Below are 18,360 nucleotides of genomic sequence, written 5' to 3' on the forward strand. Positions count from 1 at the left end.
TTTTCACTGTCGATGCTTGAAAAAACAAAATGGTGGCTCGCAGTTAATTTTTGAAAAACAAAATAGGCCTTGGACCTTGTCAATACTTAGCCATTCGAACCCCGCATTGGCTGTTAGCCTTTAATGATAACTTGGGAGTATCCAAAAATGCCAAAGGCCCTACAGCCTTATAATACTGGGCCCAGGCTGGCCAAGCCTACTCCTTAGACCTCGACTCTCCGAAGCGCCCTCTCTGCAACGCTCATTGGTGAAACAGTTTTGCAATGAAACTTGAGGCATTTAGCTCCTTCCCAGATGTTTTATCTCCACTTTGGGCAGTCTCAGGCCAGGGGTTCCCAGCTGTGAGTGGGGATGTTGCACTTTTTCAAGGAGGCTTTGAGCCTCCTGGAAGCATTCCCTTTGCCCCCCTGGGACTTACTTGCCACGTCAAAGCTCCGAATAGAGCATTTGTTTGGGAATCTCATGTTAAGTATGCAGACAAAGTTGCCCACCCAGTGGGCACGTCAATGCTTCCATGCTGGGGATGTTGGCCTGAGTGGGAACATTGACATTGGTGCGCCTATCCTGCCAATCTTGTGGAGGCAGGACTGGTGGTACATCTCCAGGGTTTTGAGGTGCCCACTGTACACAAATCCTGGAGGGCGGGTATCACCACTGCTCTGCATGAACTTGGTGCCGGGTCTAAGATCCTGGTCTTCCAAGACTATCTTCCTCAGGTGGCGGAAGGCTGTGCTGGCAAACTGAAGGTGGTGTTGAACCTCGTCATCGATATCTGCCCTCGTTGACAGTGGTGTGGAAAGTGGCCCACATTGTCCAAGGCCTCATTGTGGATTTTGATAGCCGGGAGGCAGTGCTGTGTGGCAGGGGCAGAACCTTTGTCGTGCAGATGTTTAGTGTAAGGCCCATGCTCCCATTCACCTCAATGACAATGGCTTGGAGCTCAGCCTCCGAGTGTGCGCAGACGTAAGCATCTTCTGCACACTGTAGTTCAATGGCAGAGGATGGCATGACCTTGGATCTGGCCTGAAGATGGCGCAGTTTGAACAGATGCTCTTTTTTGGTAGTTTAGCTCCTTTCCAGCGGGGAAGCTTGCTGAGGGTGGGATGGAGCATTGCAGCAAGGGAGATCGGGAGAGCATTGGTGCCCAAACGGAATGTGAATTGGGTCTGCAGTGCATCCTTTGGTCAGGATCACAGCTTGCACGTTATCATGGGGTGGGCGGAAGATGGTAACAATCTTTCGGGAGTAACGGGAACAGAGAAGGACACTCTATAATCCCTTGTGGTTGACCGTGTCAAAGGCCTTTATGTGGTCAAAGAATGCCATTTAGAAGGGTTGGTGCTGTGCCTGCATTTCCCATGTCCTTACCAAGTGGTGAAGATCATGTCCATTGTGCCCCCTTAGTGGGCAGAGTCAACCTTGTGACTCTGGGAGGAGTTCTTCAGCCGTAGGATGTAGCGATTAAGGAGGACTCGTGCGAAGACCTCCTCAGCGACTGACAGCAGAGAAATTCCTCCATAGTTACTGGAGTCGGACTTGTCATCTCTCTATAAGGTGGTCATGATGACAGCATCTCTCAGATCTCCAGGCATGTTCTCCTCCTTCCAGATCAGGGAAATGAGGTCATGTATTGACGCCAATAGTGCTTCTCCGCTATGTTTTAGTGGTGATTCCATCTGCTCCTGATGCCTTGTTTTTTAGCTGTCAGATGGCCTTTGTGCCAGGTTGGTGTTGCGCTGAGATGGTGGCAGGTAGCATGCTGCGGGATGGAACTGAGGACACTCACGATGAAGACAGAAAGTCTTCAAAGTCTTTCTTCCAGCTGGTGCTGATTACCTCTCAGTTCTTGAGGAGCACCTCTATGTTCTTGGCCAACAGTGGGGTGGAGCCTTGTGTGCCTGGGCTGTTAGGAATGGGTTAACTGCAACCTCCCACTTTAGACCTAATTTGTATGTTAACTGTTTAATAGTACTCACTGGGATATATAAAGGAGTTACAGGTGGCACTGGGTGTTGGGTGTGTGTATATGGAGTTGTAAAAGAGAATAAAGTGAGTTTGTGAAGAAGCTGGACTTGCATCATCTTTTATTACTGGACTGCAACTGAGAGGCTTAACATGGACTGTGCTAAAAAAAACCTTGTGCACATGGTTATCGGCTAGCTGCTGGATCTCTTTCATTTTCTGCACCCACCATCTGTTCTTTCAGTCACAACTTTTTTGCTGAACCTCAACCTTCAGCTGTCTGTAGAGCTGCTTTGTTACTCTCGAGCTGGGTTGCTGATTCTGGTTCAGACAACTCTTGTGTTTGTGGCTTATCAGCTCCTCGTCATTCCTATCGAACCAGTCTTGGTGCTTCTTTGCAAAAATATACTTTGTTCATAAAATAGCTAAACGAGCATTACAAGCATTTCAAAATGGTCATGAAAAGATGTAATGCTATTCAAATTTTCCACATAGGTTATGTCAGACTATGAGGTCCTTCATTACAATTGTGATGCGTGTACTATTTACTGTATACATTCAATGTGAGGTATACAGCATGAGGGGCTCAATACAATGTCCAGCCCCTCAATGTACTACAACTGAAAGGTCTTAGTACTTAGTACTTTGCTAAGCATCATTGTAGATCAATCATCATCCAAACCTTACAGTGCAAAAGAAGGCAATTCGACCTATCAAGTCTGCACTGATTCTCCGATAGAGCATCCCACCATCAGACTTTTGAATGGACCTCCCTTGCATTAAGTTGATCTTTCTCTCCACCCTAGCTATGGCTGTAATGCTACATTCTGCACCCTCTCCTTTCCTTCTCTATGAACGGTATGCTTTGTCTGTATAGTGCACAAGAAACAATTCTTTTCACTGTATACATGTATACATGTGACAATAATTAATGTAATGTATACACTGTATACATATGACAATAAATCAAATCAAATCAAAATCACCTAGGACCTATTCCCGTGTCCCCACATATTTACCCAGCTGATTCCCCCCCCCCTCCCTGACCTTGGGACACTAAAGAGCAATTTAGCACGGCCAATCCACCTAACCTACATCTTTAGCCTATGTGAGGAAACCAGAGCACCTGAAGGAAATCCACACAGACACGGGGAGAATGTGCATACTCCTCACAGACAGTGACCCGAGGCTGGGATTGAACTCGCATACCTGGTGTGGTGAGGCAGCAGCGTTACCCACTGTGCCGCCTTTATTGACCAATCCAATGGAAGTCCATGGTCACCAACATCCTCTTAAGGCAGGGTATCTGAAGGTGGAGGAATCTAATTTCCAACCCTGTTGTAAGCAATGCCATTTCAAATAATGCCATCTGGTGGCAAGGATGCGGTTACAAAATTACTCATCAATTACTCTGCTCCTGGAATTAAGTCGAGACATTTTATTTCCATATTTGTGACTGAGCTATGAGTTCAAAGTGAGCAATAAGAACAGCACACAATAGATTCATTTTCAGCCCGGTAAGCTGACTATGTACGGCCAGAAATTGGCTTGAATAATGTTATCATAGAAACACAGTAAGGAGTCTAACAACACCAGGTTAAAGTCCAACAGGTTTATTTGGTAGCAAACGCCACTAGCTTTCGGAGCGCTGCTCCTTCGTCAAGTGAGTGGGAGATCTGCTCGCAAACAGCAAACAGGGCATATGAAGATACAAACTCAATTTACAGAATAATGAATAATGATTGGAATGCGAGTCTTTACAACTAATCAAGTCTTAAAGGTACAGACAATGTGAGTGGAGAGAGCATTAAGCACAGGTTAAAGAGATGTGTATTGTCTCCAGACAGGACAGCCAGTGAGATTTTGCAAGTCCAGGCAAGTTGTGGGAGTTACAGATAGTGTGACGTGAACCCAAGGTCCCGGTTGAGGCTGTCCTCATGTGTGCAGAACCTGGCTATCAGTCTCTGCTCAGCGACTCTGTGCTGTCGTGTGTCGTGAAGGCCGCAATCATTATTCATTATTCTGTAAATTGAGTTTGTGTCTTTATACGCCCTGTTTGCTGTTTGTGAACAGAACTCCCACTCACCTGACGAAGGAGCAGCGCTCCGAAAGCTAGTGGCGTTTGCTACCAAATAAACCTATTGGACTTTAATCTGGTGTTGTTAGACTCCTTACTGTGTTTACCCCAATCCAACGCCAGCATCTCCACATCATCATAGAAACATTCATGTTCATAACTAATTCCTCTGTTATTATAACAGCAGTGCTAATCTATTTACTGTAAATGAGCTAATTGCTCCATTAAAATGTTGGTGACAAGAATATCATATGAGTTTGTTAAACATTCATAACATTGCTCTCTGCTTATAATTTGGTAGCCTGAGTTCTGTAGCCTGTGCCAATGTACAATTAAACACACTCCAACAGAAGTTGGATTTTTATGAAGATGTGACTAGGGCGGTTGATGGAGGAGAACCGGTGGATGCGGTGTTTTTGGATTTCCAAAAGGCGTTTGATAAGGTGCCCCATAAAAGGCTGCTGAAGAAGATTAGGGCACACGGAGTTGGGGGTAGTGTGTTAAAGTGGATTGGGGACTGGCTATCCGACAGGAAGCAAAGAGTCGGAATAAATGGGTGTTTTTCCGGTTGGAGGAAGGTAACTAGTGGCGTGCCGCAGGGATCGGTACTCGGGCCGCAACTATTTACCATTTATATAGATGATTTGGAGGAGGGGACGGAGTGTAGAGTAACGAAGTTTGCAGACGACACAAAGATAAGTGGAAAAGTGAATCGTGTGGAGGACGGAGAAGATCTACAGAGAGATTTGGACAGGCTGAGTGAGTGGGCGAGGATATGGCAAATGGAGTATAACATTGATAAATGCGAGGTTATACACTTTGGAGGAAATAATAACAAATGGGATTACTATCTCAATGGAAACAAATTAAAACATGCTACCGTGCAAAGGGACCTGGGGGTCCTTGTGCATGAGACGCAAAAGCCCAGTCTGCAGGTACAACAGGTGATCAAGAAGGCAAATGGGATGTTGGCCTATATCGCGAGGGGGATAGAATATAAAAGCAGGGATGTCTTGATGCACCTGTACAGGGCATTGGTGAGGCCGCAGCTGGAATACTGTGTGCAGTATTGGTCCCCTTATATGAGGAAGGATATATTGGCATTGGAGGGAGTGCAGAGAAGGTTCACCAGGTTGACACTGGAGATGAGGGGTTTGGATTATGAGGAGAGGCTGAGGAGATTGGGTTTGTACTCGTTGGAGTTTAGAAGGATGAGGGGGGATCTTATGGAGACTTATAAGATAATGCGGGGGCTGGATAGGGTGGAGGCGGAGAGATTCTTTCCACTTAGTAAGGAAGTTAAAACTAGAGGACACAGCCTCAAAATAAAGGGGGGTCGGTTTAAGACAGAGTTGAGGAGGAACTTCTTCTCCCAGAGGGTGGTGAATCTCTGGAATTCTCTACCCACTGAGGTGGTGGAGGCTACCTCGCTGAATATGTTTAAAGCGCGGATGGATGGATTCCTGATCGGTAAGGGAATTAAGGGTTATGGGGATCAGGCGGGTAAGTGGTACTGATCCACGTCAGATCAGCCATGATCTTATTGAATGGCGGGGCAGGCTCGAGGGGCTAGATGGCCTACTCCTGCTCCTATTTCTTATGTTCTTATGTTCTTAAGTGATGTACAATGGGCGGGATCTTGAGCTACTGGCTCAGAATGCGGAGATGTTGGAAAAGCGTGATTCTCACCGGTAAGATCGTGTTTTCAGATTTTGAGCTGCCCTCGCTGGCGGAGTGATGTGAAACACGCCGGGGAAGGCCATGAACCTAATTTGAATGCATCAGCATCTCATTGCGAGCACTCACTCCGCATACTGAGCCCGCACCCAATATTCAGTTGGTGTCTGTCTGCTTGAGCTCACGTCAGCGCTGTCCTGAATTATTGTAGTCTGTGGTGTTCTCTGGACATAGCGCTGCAGAGGGGAGACAACCTAGACCTGGAGGAGATGGGTGAGTGCCAGATCTCCTCGGATGAAGAGGGTGTTGAAGAGGGCAGTGGGCCTAACAATACTGAGGAGGAAGAACGCTGGGTACTGGACAGGGCCAGAATTCGCCGTCTACCAAGGGCTGCCCTGATCGCCTCTTGGTTTCGGGGACGGACAGGAGTCGCAGGTGGTGAGGTTTCCCGCAATGGGTGTACGGTCAAGCTAACGTTCTTCTGCCACCACTATCGAACCGTTTCGTTGCACATTTTCAATGGCAGGGGGCTGGAGCCATTGGTCTGACTCTGCAGGAGAATGATGATGACTTGTAGTGAGGACAAAGCGATGCTTTTCTCATCCTCAGCGATATGTCTGACTCCTGCCTAACAGAGAGCTGCATGTGCTCTGCCAATGAACAGACACATCATTGGGTTCATCAAAGCTGGAATAACTGGGGTCTCAGGCACTGCAGACTCCTCTAAGTATGTGACCAGGTTTTCACTTTCATCTTACACCTGAGGTGGGCAAGCAATCAGCACCTTGACCGCCCCTTGGTCACTGCCGCTCAGATGAAGAGATGTAAAATTGAAATGCTCTTGTCCTGGTGGATGGGCCGCGGGGGGTGGGGGGAGGGTGTTGGGGTGGGGGTGGGGGGTGGTGTTGCCTGGGGCAGAGTTTATTTTCTCTGTCCTCAGTGTGACAGCCATGCTCACATTCCACAGGGATGAAGCGCTGGGTGTGTGCTTGGATTCACCAAGCTTGGCGGCATGAAATGTGAGTGAACAGAGTGATTGCTTATTTGTAACTATATGCAGAGGTGATCTCTCTACACTAGTGCCTACTTTCACCCATGCCAACTAGGTGATCATCATTTCTTACTCTTCCTCACCCTCCCAATACATCCAGGTGCTTCCCCAGGATCCGCAGCTGAGGTTGGGGAGGCATGCTGACATCCATGTCCTTTTGCGGGGTCCTGGACCTTGAGAGCCCTAGCCTGCTTTTGGGCAGCATGGTTGTCGCTGTGCTGCCAGTGGGATCTTCAGTTCCTGCCGAAGTTGATCCCCGCTACAGGTTGTCCCCATCATTGTGAAAACAGGCCCTCAACTTTGCCATCAACCTTGGTGGGACCAGGAGATCCCACCAGGAAAACCCTCCGCGGGGGACCGGAAAATTCTGACCAGTGATCTAGTTCCAAGTTAGGATGATGTTTGACTTGGAGGCAATGGTGTACCCATGCATCCGCTGCCCTTATTCTTCTACACGGTAAAGATCATGGTTTGGGAGGTGCTGTCGAAGGAGCCTTTTCAGTCTCTGCACCTATTCTACTGGACACCTAACAGATCATTAAACGCAGTCTTTTAGTTTAATGGACTTTATTTAATTTAGTTTATTGACATGCCTCTGGCAAAGCTCTGAAGTTGAAGAGATACCAATTGGATACTGAATTAAATGAGTGCACATAAAGTGTGTGATGACAGAGATAAACAGAGCAGGTCTCTTGATATTGAGAACTAACATTCATGCACGGAAAATTTTGTTTTATTTAATCAGATTTTAATAAGCAAGTAACCTTCAAGTATACATTTTATGTCAACATTTCATTTACACCAGTAATTGCCTCACTACCATCTTCTTCTGCCTCGAGCTAATATCTGTTTTGTCATTAAACCTCTCCTGCCCTCCACTTTATCACAGACCTTTTATGTTCTTTTCTCTCCTTGTTCTTTCCTTGCCTCTATACTTGTTAAAACTTGTTACATCTCCAACTTTTTCGAGTTCTGAAAGCATAGAAAGCTGTCTGATGGAAGGTCATCGAACGGAAACGATAGTTCTGTTCCATTCTCCACAGAATGCTGACTGACCTGCTGAGCATTTCCGGCATTTTCTGTCTCCATTTCAGATTTCCAGAATACACACCATTTTGCTATTTAACTGACAAGTATCTGTATTTACACGAAACTGACTCCACACAAATGATGCCACAACATGCAATTTAACACTTGCAAACACCGATAAGGACAAAAATCATTGCGATAAATTTTGTGACTGCGGCCGGGATTCTCCGACCTTGCCCGCGGCTGGAATTCTCCGGTCCCGCTGCTGTGACTGGAGATTTGGCTGAGCGGCGAATTGTCCGTTCTCGACGGCAGCGGTGGTGGGGCATGCGAAACCGGAGAATCCCAGCCCATATATATATATAAAAACAACCTGAGCTTGATGTAAAATAGATTGGAATAAGTTAGAAACATTAATAACTTTTGATCTATGAGATTATAACATATAATATAAAGCTACTGGACGATAATCATTCACTAACTTGGTCTTTCCGTCAAATTATTCAATCAGATTAGTAAAGCAGTGCATCCGATTCCTAAAATTATCCTGGCGGAATTGAGAAGTTCTCCAAATAATCACAATTCACCAACTTTACAATAGTCTCTCAGCACCTTCACTGCAATTGACATGAAATTGACAGAAATTGACAGGTCTATAATTTCCAGAGTCTGGTTTCTTCAGATGCTTTAACACTGGGTCAGATTAGCATCCATTCAGTCTTGGTGCATTGGGAAGCCCACCAGGAAATCAGCATGCAATGCTGCAGGAGGCCAGCACCAACTTGGAAAGGGTTTTTTTTTCCAAGCTTGGAGCCCGTCCTTTCCAGCTGAGAACAGCTGGCCAACTCCAGCAGCACATCTGTGGACGCAATCGTGATGCAGCATCTGCTGGGTGCCTCTAGAAAATACACAAGCAGCAGCCACCCGAAGTCTCAGTTCTGCAGTGAAAGCTCAGAGTTCTGCCATCATGGCTCTGGGTACTGGTGTCCAGAGGGTCTTCCAACTATCACAGCAATTTAACAATCTGTTATCGCAATGATGCACGCTCACAGACTTTGTCAGGAACACAATGGGTTTTTATTAAAAAGCCAAACTGCACAGAGGCTGGCAGCCCTAGAGCAGACCATCAGCTGCCCCAGTCCGTATATATCTTCTACATGCCTTCAGGCTGTTTTCTGTCTGAGAAAAGACTCCATCCCCCTGGGGTGTTTACCCACTCTCAGTCCCAATTATTCCCTCCAGCCAGGTTGCTGTGTTGTTTGAATGTCTTCTCTAGAGCTTTAATTCATTTTGCTGATTCCTCTGTATGTTCAATAGTTCTTAGTTTCTTCTCAAGTCTTTAGTTTCTGCATTTCTTCCGAGGTGAATCCATCATGTTCTTACTGGACATATATATTTCACAAATGGAATTTTCATTTCTACTTGTCTTAACTTCAGCTAAACCGTTTTGGCTTCACTGTTGGTCGGATTTGTCCTGACGAAGTATTGACTTGTTTCCATTCTACAATTCTCTCATTGCCCTCCATTTGGCCTTTCATTGTCCTCCTGGGTTATTTCGTTGCCCTCCTTTTGGGGAATTTCAGTGCCCTCCTTCTGGGGTCTTTCTATTGTCTCCTCTTTGACATCTTTCGTTGCCCCTTCCTCGAGGACTTCATTGCCTTCTCTACGGTTTAGCATTGCCTCTTCCTTGATGTCTTTGTTGCTTATGGACCTTTTTTGAGAGTTGCCCTTGATCATGGGGTCTTCTCCAATTTTCCTGTCCATTGCCATTTGCATCTTCTTCTGGATGCCGCTTTAAGTGCATTGTCATATTAAATGTATTAGCATTTTAAGTGCATTACCTCTTTAAATGCATCACCACTTTCAGGCTGTTAACTTGTTTTTTACTGCTGTCAGCAGTTGCTAGCTCTCTGTTTTCCTCGCGCCTTTGAAGACTTGGTGTGAACCTGACTGCTACTCCTTGGAACATTTTTTAAACTTTTAAAATTTCACTTCTACTGGTAGAAGGTAGAAAGCCTGCTAGCGGTCCCCGCAGTTCTTCTTTCCCCTGGGCCATTTGGAGAGTTCATTTCCCTCTGCTTTTGATGTGCCCATTTCATTTGTTGATTTCACTGCAAGATCCCACATTCCCGAGGTCTAAGGGACATTTTTTAAAAGCTTGTTAACTTTTTTTTCAAAAAGTTGGTTACTTTTGTTTCTCGCTAAAGCTCCAGAATTTCGCTGCCCGCATTCTATCGGTGTAGAGACTGCTAACGCGGAACTCCCGCAGGCTCTGCTTTGATCGGAAGCCAGGCGTCTCCGGCTCTTCATTTTCCTGCACTTTTGGGACAGGTCCTGCAGTTCCCTGAGACATTTGGGTGGCACAGTGGTTAGCACTGCTGCCTCATAGCGTTAGGGTCCCAGGTTCAATTTCAGCCTCAGGAAATTGTCTTTTTGGAGATTGCACGTTCTTCCAATCTCTGCGTGGGTTTCCTCCAGGTGCTCCATTTTCCTCCCACAGTCCAAAGATGTGCTGGTTAGGTTGATTGGCCATGCGAAATTGACTTTAGTGTCAGGGGATTTAGCAACGTAAATGTGTGGGGTTACCGGACTAGGGCCTGGGTGGGATGTGGTCGGTACAGACTCAATGGGCCAAATGGCCTCCTTCCATACTGTAGGGATTCTATGATTCTTCCCTCTTCATCCTGTGCTTTCTAAAACCCTTTGCAGCAACTCTTTGTTTTTTTAAGTTTTTCTTTTATACTCAAAATCACAGCTCATGCTTCTGAGGTGTTATTTTCTTTTGCCCTCCTTGTATATATTTCTAAACCTCTGACTGTAGCCAATTCAGATTTGTTCCTCATCTGTCCCCCAGGGTGTGGCAATATCTCAGCATCTCACAGGGTCTATTCACCCAAAGACAGGCATTCGGGTGAGTATCCTTTTCCTTCAGTCTTTGATTAAAACAGGATACTCACACATGTCGGGCCACAGGCAGTGTTCCCATAATCTATCCTATCCTTGTGGCCAATGAAATGATGCACACTCACAGACTTTGTGAGAAACATAAAGTAAGAAGTCTCACAACACCAGGTTAAAGTCCAACAGGCTTATTTTGAATCACCAGCTTTCAGGGCGCTGCTTCTTCATCGGGTGAGTCAGTCACCTGATAAAGGAGCAGACGCTCATGATACCAAGTAAACATGTTGGACTTTAACCTGGTGTTGTGAGACTTCTTACTGTGCCCACCCTAGTCCAACGCCGGCATCTCCACATCGCGAACATAAACGGCATTTATTAATAAGGAAAAAACACACAGCAGCCCCTCCACCCCCCCAACAACACCCCCGAGCTGCCTGAGTGCTGTCCACCTGCCCAGTGGCTTCCCATTCCCTATGTGCCTTCTAAATGTCCTCTGCCTAAGGGAGGACTCTGTTCACTCTTCCAGTCATGCTCGACTCTTAGGAGGGGAGGAAAGCCAATAAGCTTGGAAGAAAATGATTTCCACACCAACATTTAACTACCACAAATGTTTTCCACACTAACCAGACCTTTCCCTATAGACTGTTAAAACGTTTAACAAGGATGGAAAAGCACCCAAAAGGCATAAAATTGCAGCAACAGCCAGAAATCAGCAAACAACTTGTAAGTAGTTGATCATTCCTTTAAATAATACTGTTGTGGTTGATATGGGCGGGGGGGGGGGCTGCTGTGTGATTTTTCCTTATTAGTTAAATGCCATTTATGTTCCTGATAGTTCTGTTCCATTCTCCACAGATGCTGACTGACCTGCTGAGCATTTCCGGTATTTTCTGTTTCCATTTCAGATTTCCAGAATACACAGCATTTTGCTATTTAACTGACAAGTATCTGTATTTACACGAAACTGACTCCACACAATTGATGCCACAACATGCAGGGGGTGGTGGGTGTGGGAGTTCTTCGTGCCACTGAACACATCAGCTATGAGAGACGTCAAGAGAGAACGGGAGAATACAGGCTGGAGCATGGAACTGCAGAATAACCGTGCTGGTGTCAAATCAGCATTGCACACTGACTGGTATCATGATTTTTAAAATATTTTCCCAATTCAATCAAATGAAGTCCAATTCAGAGTCTCAACAAGTTAAGACATTTCCGATCCAAGCTGACAACACAGGGTATGCAACCCCTACCCTGTCTTGGGCCTAATCTACATGAGCCAAGCTGATTGGAGTAGGCGGAGGTTTCCTCCTCCAAGGCTTGATCTTATTTGCATCTTAGCCAAAAGGCTGAGATGCCGCTTTTAAAAATTGCTTCATATGAAAATGAAGCTTAAATGCAACCCAATGACCTCAACCAAGTGCAGCATCAGCAGACCACACACACACGCTTCTCGGCCTTTTGGCTAAGATCAAGTGTAGTATGGATCGCCTGCACTTGGTTGAGGTCATTAGGTTACGCTGAGGCTTCATATGTTTCATATGAAGCAATTTTTAAAAGCAGCATCTCAGCCTTTTGGCTAAGATGCAAATGAGCTCAAGTCTTGGAGGAGGATCCTTCTCCAATCAGCTTGACTCATGTAGATCAGGCCCAGGACAGGGTGGTTTTGGTCTCCCGTCCTGTCTTGTCAGCCTGGATCTGAAATGTCTCAACTTGTTGAGACTCCGAATTGGATTTGATTTGATTGAATTGGAAAAGTATTTAAAAAAAAATTTTTTTAAGCGGCATTTCGGCCTTTTGGCTAAGATGCAAATGAGCTCAAGTCTTGGAGGAGGAACCTCCCCCTTCTCCAATCAGCTTGGCTCATGTAGATCAGGCCCAGGACAGGGTGATTTTGGTCGCTCGCCCTGTCTTGTCAGCCTGGATCTGAAATGTCTCAACTTGTTGAGACTCTGAATTGGATTTGATTTGATTGAATTGGAAAAGTATTTAAAAAAATCAGCAGACCACACTTGATCTTAGCCAAAAGGCCGAGAAGGGACTGACTGGTATCATGATTTGCTGCACTACATATTTCTGGCAGACTCTCGGCACACAAAAGCTAGCCACTTGAAGCATTTTGCATTGGACTTTTGCTTGCATATCACAGATTTCAGCATCTTAAAGGGTTTCATGGTGCCCAAATAGCGAGCGCAGCATTTTTATCCTCTTTGCGTTCTGATGAGTGCATCATGATATCAGGCATTAACGCCTCAGCAATCTCCTTCATGACATCATGTGCATTGATCAAAGCGTCACGGCCAATCTACACACTCAGCAAATGTCAAGCTCCTGCCCCCTCGCAACGTGCGTGCCACCCGCACCCCCCACCCCCCCCAACCCTCCCACCCTACCCCATACCCGATCAACCAAGTGCAATTGCTTAAACTTAATTACAAGACAAGTAGCTAATGCATTGCAGATATAAAACTGAAGAGTGACTTGGTCATCTATCTCCGTCTCTGAGTTACACTGTACAGGCAGCTTGATCAGTGTCTGTTAACAACACAAGTTAGCTCTGCAATTATCGACTTTCTTTGGCACCAAGTAAGACAAAAACATATAATCTGCTGCATTTGCCTTCTTTGTTCTATGGAATAAAAGGCTTACAGAAAATTAAATGTAGGGTTTTGACGGTCACGTTTGCTGTGCAAGTGCTTAAATAAACTGCATATGAATGTCAGAAATGGATACGGGAGAAAGGTAGGTGTACATGGGCGGGACAGTGGCATAGCAGTTAGCGCTGCTGCCTCACAGCGCCTTGGACCCGGGTTCGATTCTGGCCTCGTGTAACTATGCGTTCTCCCTCTGTCTGCATGGGTTTCCTCCAAGTGCTCCGATTTCCTCCCACAGTCCAAACATGTGGGGGTTAGGTTGATTGGCTATGCTAAATTGGCCCTTAGGGCCTGGGTGGGATTGTCGTCGGCGCAGGCTCGATGGGCCAAATGGCCGACTCCTGCACTTTAAGGATTCTATGATTCTATTTGGTCAGTGAAACTAAAAAAAGGGAGAACATGCAGGCATAAAACTAAACTCACAGACAGTGAGAGACATCTGGACTACTTCCAACTCGATTGGCAAAACCAGTAATCTCTCCAGTTCATTTTATTATGGACATTGCACTCTGTGGGGTAGATTGTTTTTAATCTTCATCTGCTGGACAGTAACCCAGTTGGGTGGATTGGCTGCCCTTTACAGAATCTGCCTGCTTTTCATTCCATTTCATCTTTAAGCATCAAAGATCAAAGACCAAAGCAGTATAAAGGTATAATAGGGAAAGCTCTTCAGTTATTCATGCAACCTTTCATTCTCATGCTCCTCACCAATCTTCATAATTAGCTGTGCAGGTTATATTCCTAAAGAGTTATTGAAGATTCAGCAAGATCTATTAATCAAACATTCAATTTCAATAGAGGAAAGCAAACTTGAAGTAATCACTCCAGAACAGCATAATTTATGAATACATTTGATGGAAGGTTCTTTGGTAGAAACGAAAGGACCTGTATTCTGATGCATACTCCTCACAGACACATAAGTACTATATTATGAAAATAATATGATTTATTCCTGTTACTGAGTGTCGGAAACAAACTCAGATGCATCTTAAAGAAAACAAAACACAATCAGGGATAAACTTTAACCATAGGGTGGCATGGTGGCACAGTGGTTGGCATTACTGCTTCACAGCGACCTGGGTTTAATTCCGGCTTCGCGTCACTGTGTGGAGTTTGCACGTTCTCCCCGTGTCCGCATGGGTTTTGTCCGGGTTCTCCGGTTTCCTCCCACAGTCCAAAAATGTGTAGGTTAGATGGATTAGCCATGGTAAATGTGTGGGGTTACAGAGTTAGGCGGGGCAGAGGATAAGATGCTCTGTCAGAGAGTCGGTGCAGAATCTATGGGCTGAATGACCACATTTGCACTATAGGGACTCAATGATTCAATGGTTATATGGTGAGCATATTCCAAATCTATTTCTTGCATTTTGAAGTTGCCTCATTCAAATTATCTCTAATAATTCAAATCTTCAGTACAAAATTCTCACCTTGCTAATTTTTCTTTGAATTGCATGATTGTTGAGCAATTTAACTTTTATCTTATACAGTCCTTCGAGTGGCAAATGGCACAGTTGTTATAAGTAACTGGAGTTGAAAATGATTGAGACATGTACATGTTTTGAAAGCCATGTGGACAGAAAGAACTGAGTTGTATTGTGGGCATTGCTCTGATCAGGTTGCACAGTTCTGTGCAATTGAGTTAAGACTCATTGACAGGATTTGACTCATTCCATTCTGAATGCCAGTTAGATTTATTTTAAAGTTTACTCAATATTTCAGAGTGTCTGTTGTATGAATAACAGCGCTAAACTTCCAGGAAAATTTCAAAGTATAAATCTATGTAACATGTGGCCCAAATTTACAGCAAAATATCTCACTTATTCTTAGAAAACAAAAGGGTCGGTCATGCAAAGAATGGGATGAATACTGAGAGACATTCTTGTGAAATGGGAACTGAGGTACATTGTTGAGACAGAGTAGAGAGTGTCCTTAGCCGTGAGTTTTACCGGACCTAGGAGTGTCTGATACTAAATCCAAAAGTAAAAGGCATCCCATATAGTGCTTGTTATTTCTCAAGTCCCCAACAACACCTATTGTTATTTTTTTAATTTTGATTTGATTTATTATTGTCACGTATTGGGATACAGTGAAAAGTATTGTTTGTTGCATGCTATACAGACAACGCATACCATTCATTGTGTCCATAGGGGAGAAGGAAAGGAGAGGGTGCAAAATATAGTATGACAGTCATAGCTAGGGTGAAGAGAGAGCTTAATACATGGTAGGTCCATTCAAAAGTCTGATGGCAGCAGGGAAGATGCTCTTCTTGAGTTTTTTTAATACAATGGAAGTCCAAAAGAATGAATGATAACATCCTGTGGCAGGAGCAATGTTGACTATATTCCACATAGCACCAGCCTTTACAGTCAGCTATTTCATTCATTTTGTTTTGGTGGTGGGGAGGAGGTTTAAAGTTTATTCATTAGTGTCATGAGTAGGCTTACAATAACACTGCAATGAAGTTACTGTGAAAATACCCTAGTCGCCACACTCCGGCGCCTGTTCAGGCACACTGAGGGAGAATTTAGCATGGCCAATGCACCTAACCAGCACGTCTTTTGGACTGTGGGAGGAAACTGGAGCACTCGGAGGAAACCCACGCAAACACAGGAAGAGCATGTAGACTCCGCACAGACAGTGACCCAAGCCAGGAATAGAACCCAGATCCCTGACGCTTTGAGGTTCCCTCCATTTTGAATGTCTGCTTCTACCTTTAAGCCCCTCACCCTGCATGTCATCTTCTGCATTCCTCCATGCATCTAGCCCTCAATGCCTTTGGTGCCTGCTGATACACTTGAAAGTGCCCAGTTGTGCTTCCGGCTGTTCTTGTGGCAGCAGAACTCCTTCTTTCTGTTCCAAATGTTTCCCTGCCCATTGAGCGCCCTTGCCCCAGCCTGATCCTGCTGAAATCCACGCCCCACGCACCCCCCTCTCCCCAACAAGTCCTGAGCTCAGCCCTCCAAGGTAGCTGAGTGTTGATGGTGTTCCGAGTTCTACTGGTGTTTAGTCTTGCTTTTCATGGACCACGAAAGTCAGTACATTGACGAGAAACAATTGGGACAGCAACTCCACTTAAACAGGCAAGGGACAAATAATGAACTGAGACAGATAAGGGCAGCATGGTGGTTAGCATTGCTGCCTCACAGCGTCAGGGATCCAGGTTCAATTCCGGCCTTGGGTCACTGTCTGTGTGGAGTCTGCACATTCTCCCTGTGTCTGCATGGGTTTCCTCTGGCTGTTCCGGTTTCCTCCCACAGCCCAAAGATGTGCAGGTGAGATGGATTGGCCATGCTAAATTGACCCTTAGTGTCAGGGGGACTAGCTCGGGTAAAAGTAAAGATAAAGTTTACTAGTCACAAGTGGGCTTACGTTGACACTGCAATGAAGTCACTGTGAAAATCCCCTAGTTGCCCCACTCCGGCACCTGTTCAGGCACACTGAGGGAGAATTTTTTTTTAAAAGTAAAGTTTATTTATCTCAAGTAAGCTTTACATTAACACTGCAATGAGGCTACTGTGAAATTAACATGGCCAATGCACCTAACCAGCACGTCTTTCAGACTGTGGGAGGAAACCAGAACACCCAGAGGGTACCCACGCAGACACGGGGAGAACGTGCAAACTCCGCACAGACGGTGACCCGTGGAATTGAACCCGGGTCTTTGGCGCTGTGAGGCAGCAGTGCTAACCACTATGCCACTGTGGGGCCTGGGTGGGATTGCCATTCCTCTGCTTGGACGGAATTGAAACAGTTTTTTTCTCCAGCACAGACACGCACATAGTCAATTACTCACCTGGACCACAGTTTTGACAGTCGGTTCCTCCACTATGGTGGTGCAGATCAGATCATCTGGGTTGGGGATGGTGTTGGCGTACATTTCCCCCATGGTGAATATCATGGGAGTGGCCAGCAGGAAGGAGAGGATCCAGATGAGGGAGATCAGCTTCTTGGTGCGGCTGGTCGACATCAAGGTTTTGGCTTTGAAGGGGTGGCAGATGGCCAGGTAGCGCTCGATGCTCAGGCTGGCGATGTTAAAGGCGGTGGCGTAGGTGCAGGCGTCCCGGAGGAAGTAATAACCCCGGCACACCGCGTCCCCGAACGCCCAGGGGTGGTGCACCCAGATGAAGTTGTACAGCTCGATGGGCATGCACAGGAGCAGGATCAGGAGGTCGGAGAGAGCCAGGCTGGCCAGGTGGTAATGCACGGTGCTCTGCAAGTTCTGCAAGGACTTCTTCTGCACCAGGGTGTGCACGGTGATGAAGTTTCCCAGCGAGCCCAGGAGGAAGAGACCGATGTAGATGAGGGTGACCACCACCTTGGAATAAACATCAGTGTTCACATCCAGGTCGCTCTCAGCGCCGTGTAGCCCCCCATGGGTGAGATTGCTGGCTGCAAATTCGTGCGGTTGTCCACTGTCATCAGATAGCCCGGTTAAAGCATCGCTCCTCTCCAAACTGGAGTTCAGGATGAGGCTCATTTTACCTGTGAGAGAGAGAGAGAGAGATTTACTTTGAGATTGCTCGGGAGAAATCTTGGACAAGGCTGAGCTCTCAGTGTGATCCGGTCACTAAGATGCACTGACTGTTGTGGAGGGAAGGCAGCGCTTTTTATATCTGGGTCTCCCCTCGCCCACACACACACACAAGTACCTTTCATCCGAAAGTGACACACAGCAGGAGACTGGACCAGAATAAATGTGAACGCTGTGAAATGTATACACTCTGAATGTACGCGCTGTGAACTATACTCACTATGAAATGTACACAGTATGAAATATACACACTATGAAATGTACACGCTGTGAAATGTACATACTATGAAATGTACACACTGCTATAAGATTCAAGTGTTTTTTTGTTGTTTTAAAACAATTTATTTGCTGAAATTAATCTTGGTTACACATAAGGGGATGGAGCAGAGACTCACATACAACATCCACTTGGATTGTAACGCTCCGGACGGGAAAATCTGCCAAGTTTTCGGGTTTTTTATTTTCTCTCTCATTCCCG

The 18,360-nt window shown here is 45.7% G+C and overlaps 1 protein-coding gene across 1 annotated transcript in view; it reads right to left on the minus strand.

Annotated features, from left to right (window-relative positions):
* Positions 1–18,360, minus strand: part of ntsr1 (neurotensin receptor 1 (high affinity)) — a 120,101-nt gene that overhangs the window by 47,263 nt on the left and 54,478 nt on the right. The window contains exon 3 of the mRNA XM_078237023.1: positions 17,145–17,833. Within this exon, the coding sequence (XP_078093149.1) occupies positions 17,145–17,833 (689 nt within the window). The remainder of the gene's footprint in view (positions 1–17,144; positions 17,834–18,360) is intronic.

The sequence above is a fragment of the Mustelus asterias genome, chromosome 20, assembly GCF_964213995.1.
Source record: "Mustelus asterias chromosome 20, sMusAst1.hap1.1, whole genome shotgun sequence".
Classification (NCBI taxonomy): Eukaryota; Metazoa; Chordata; class Chondrichthyes; order Carcharhiniformes; family Triakidae; genus Mustelus; species Mustelus asterias.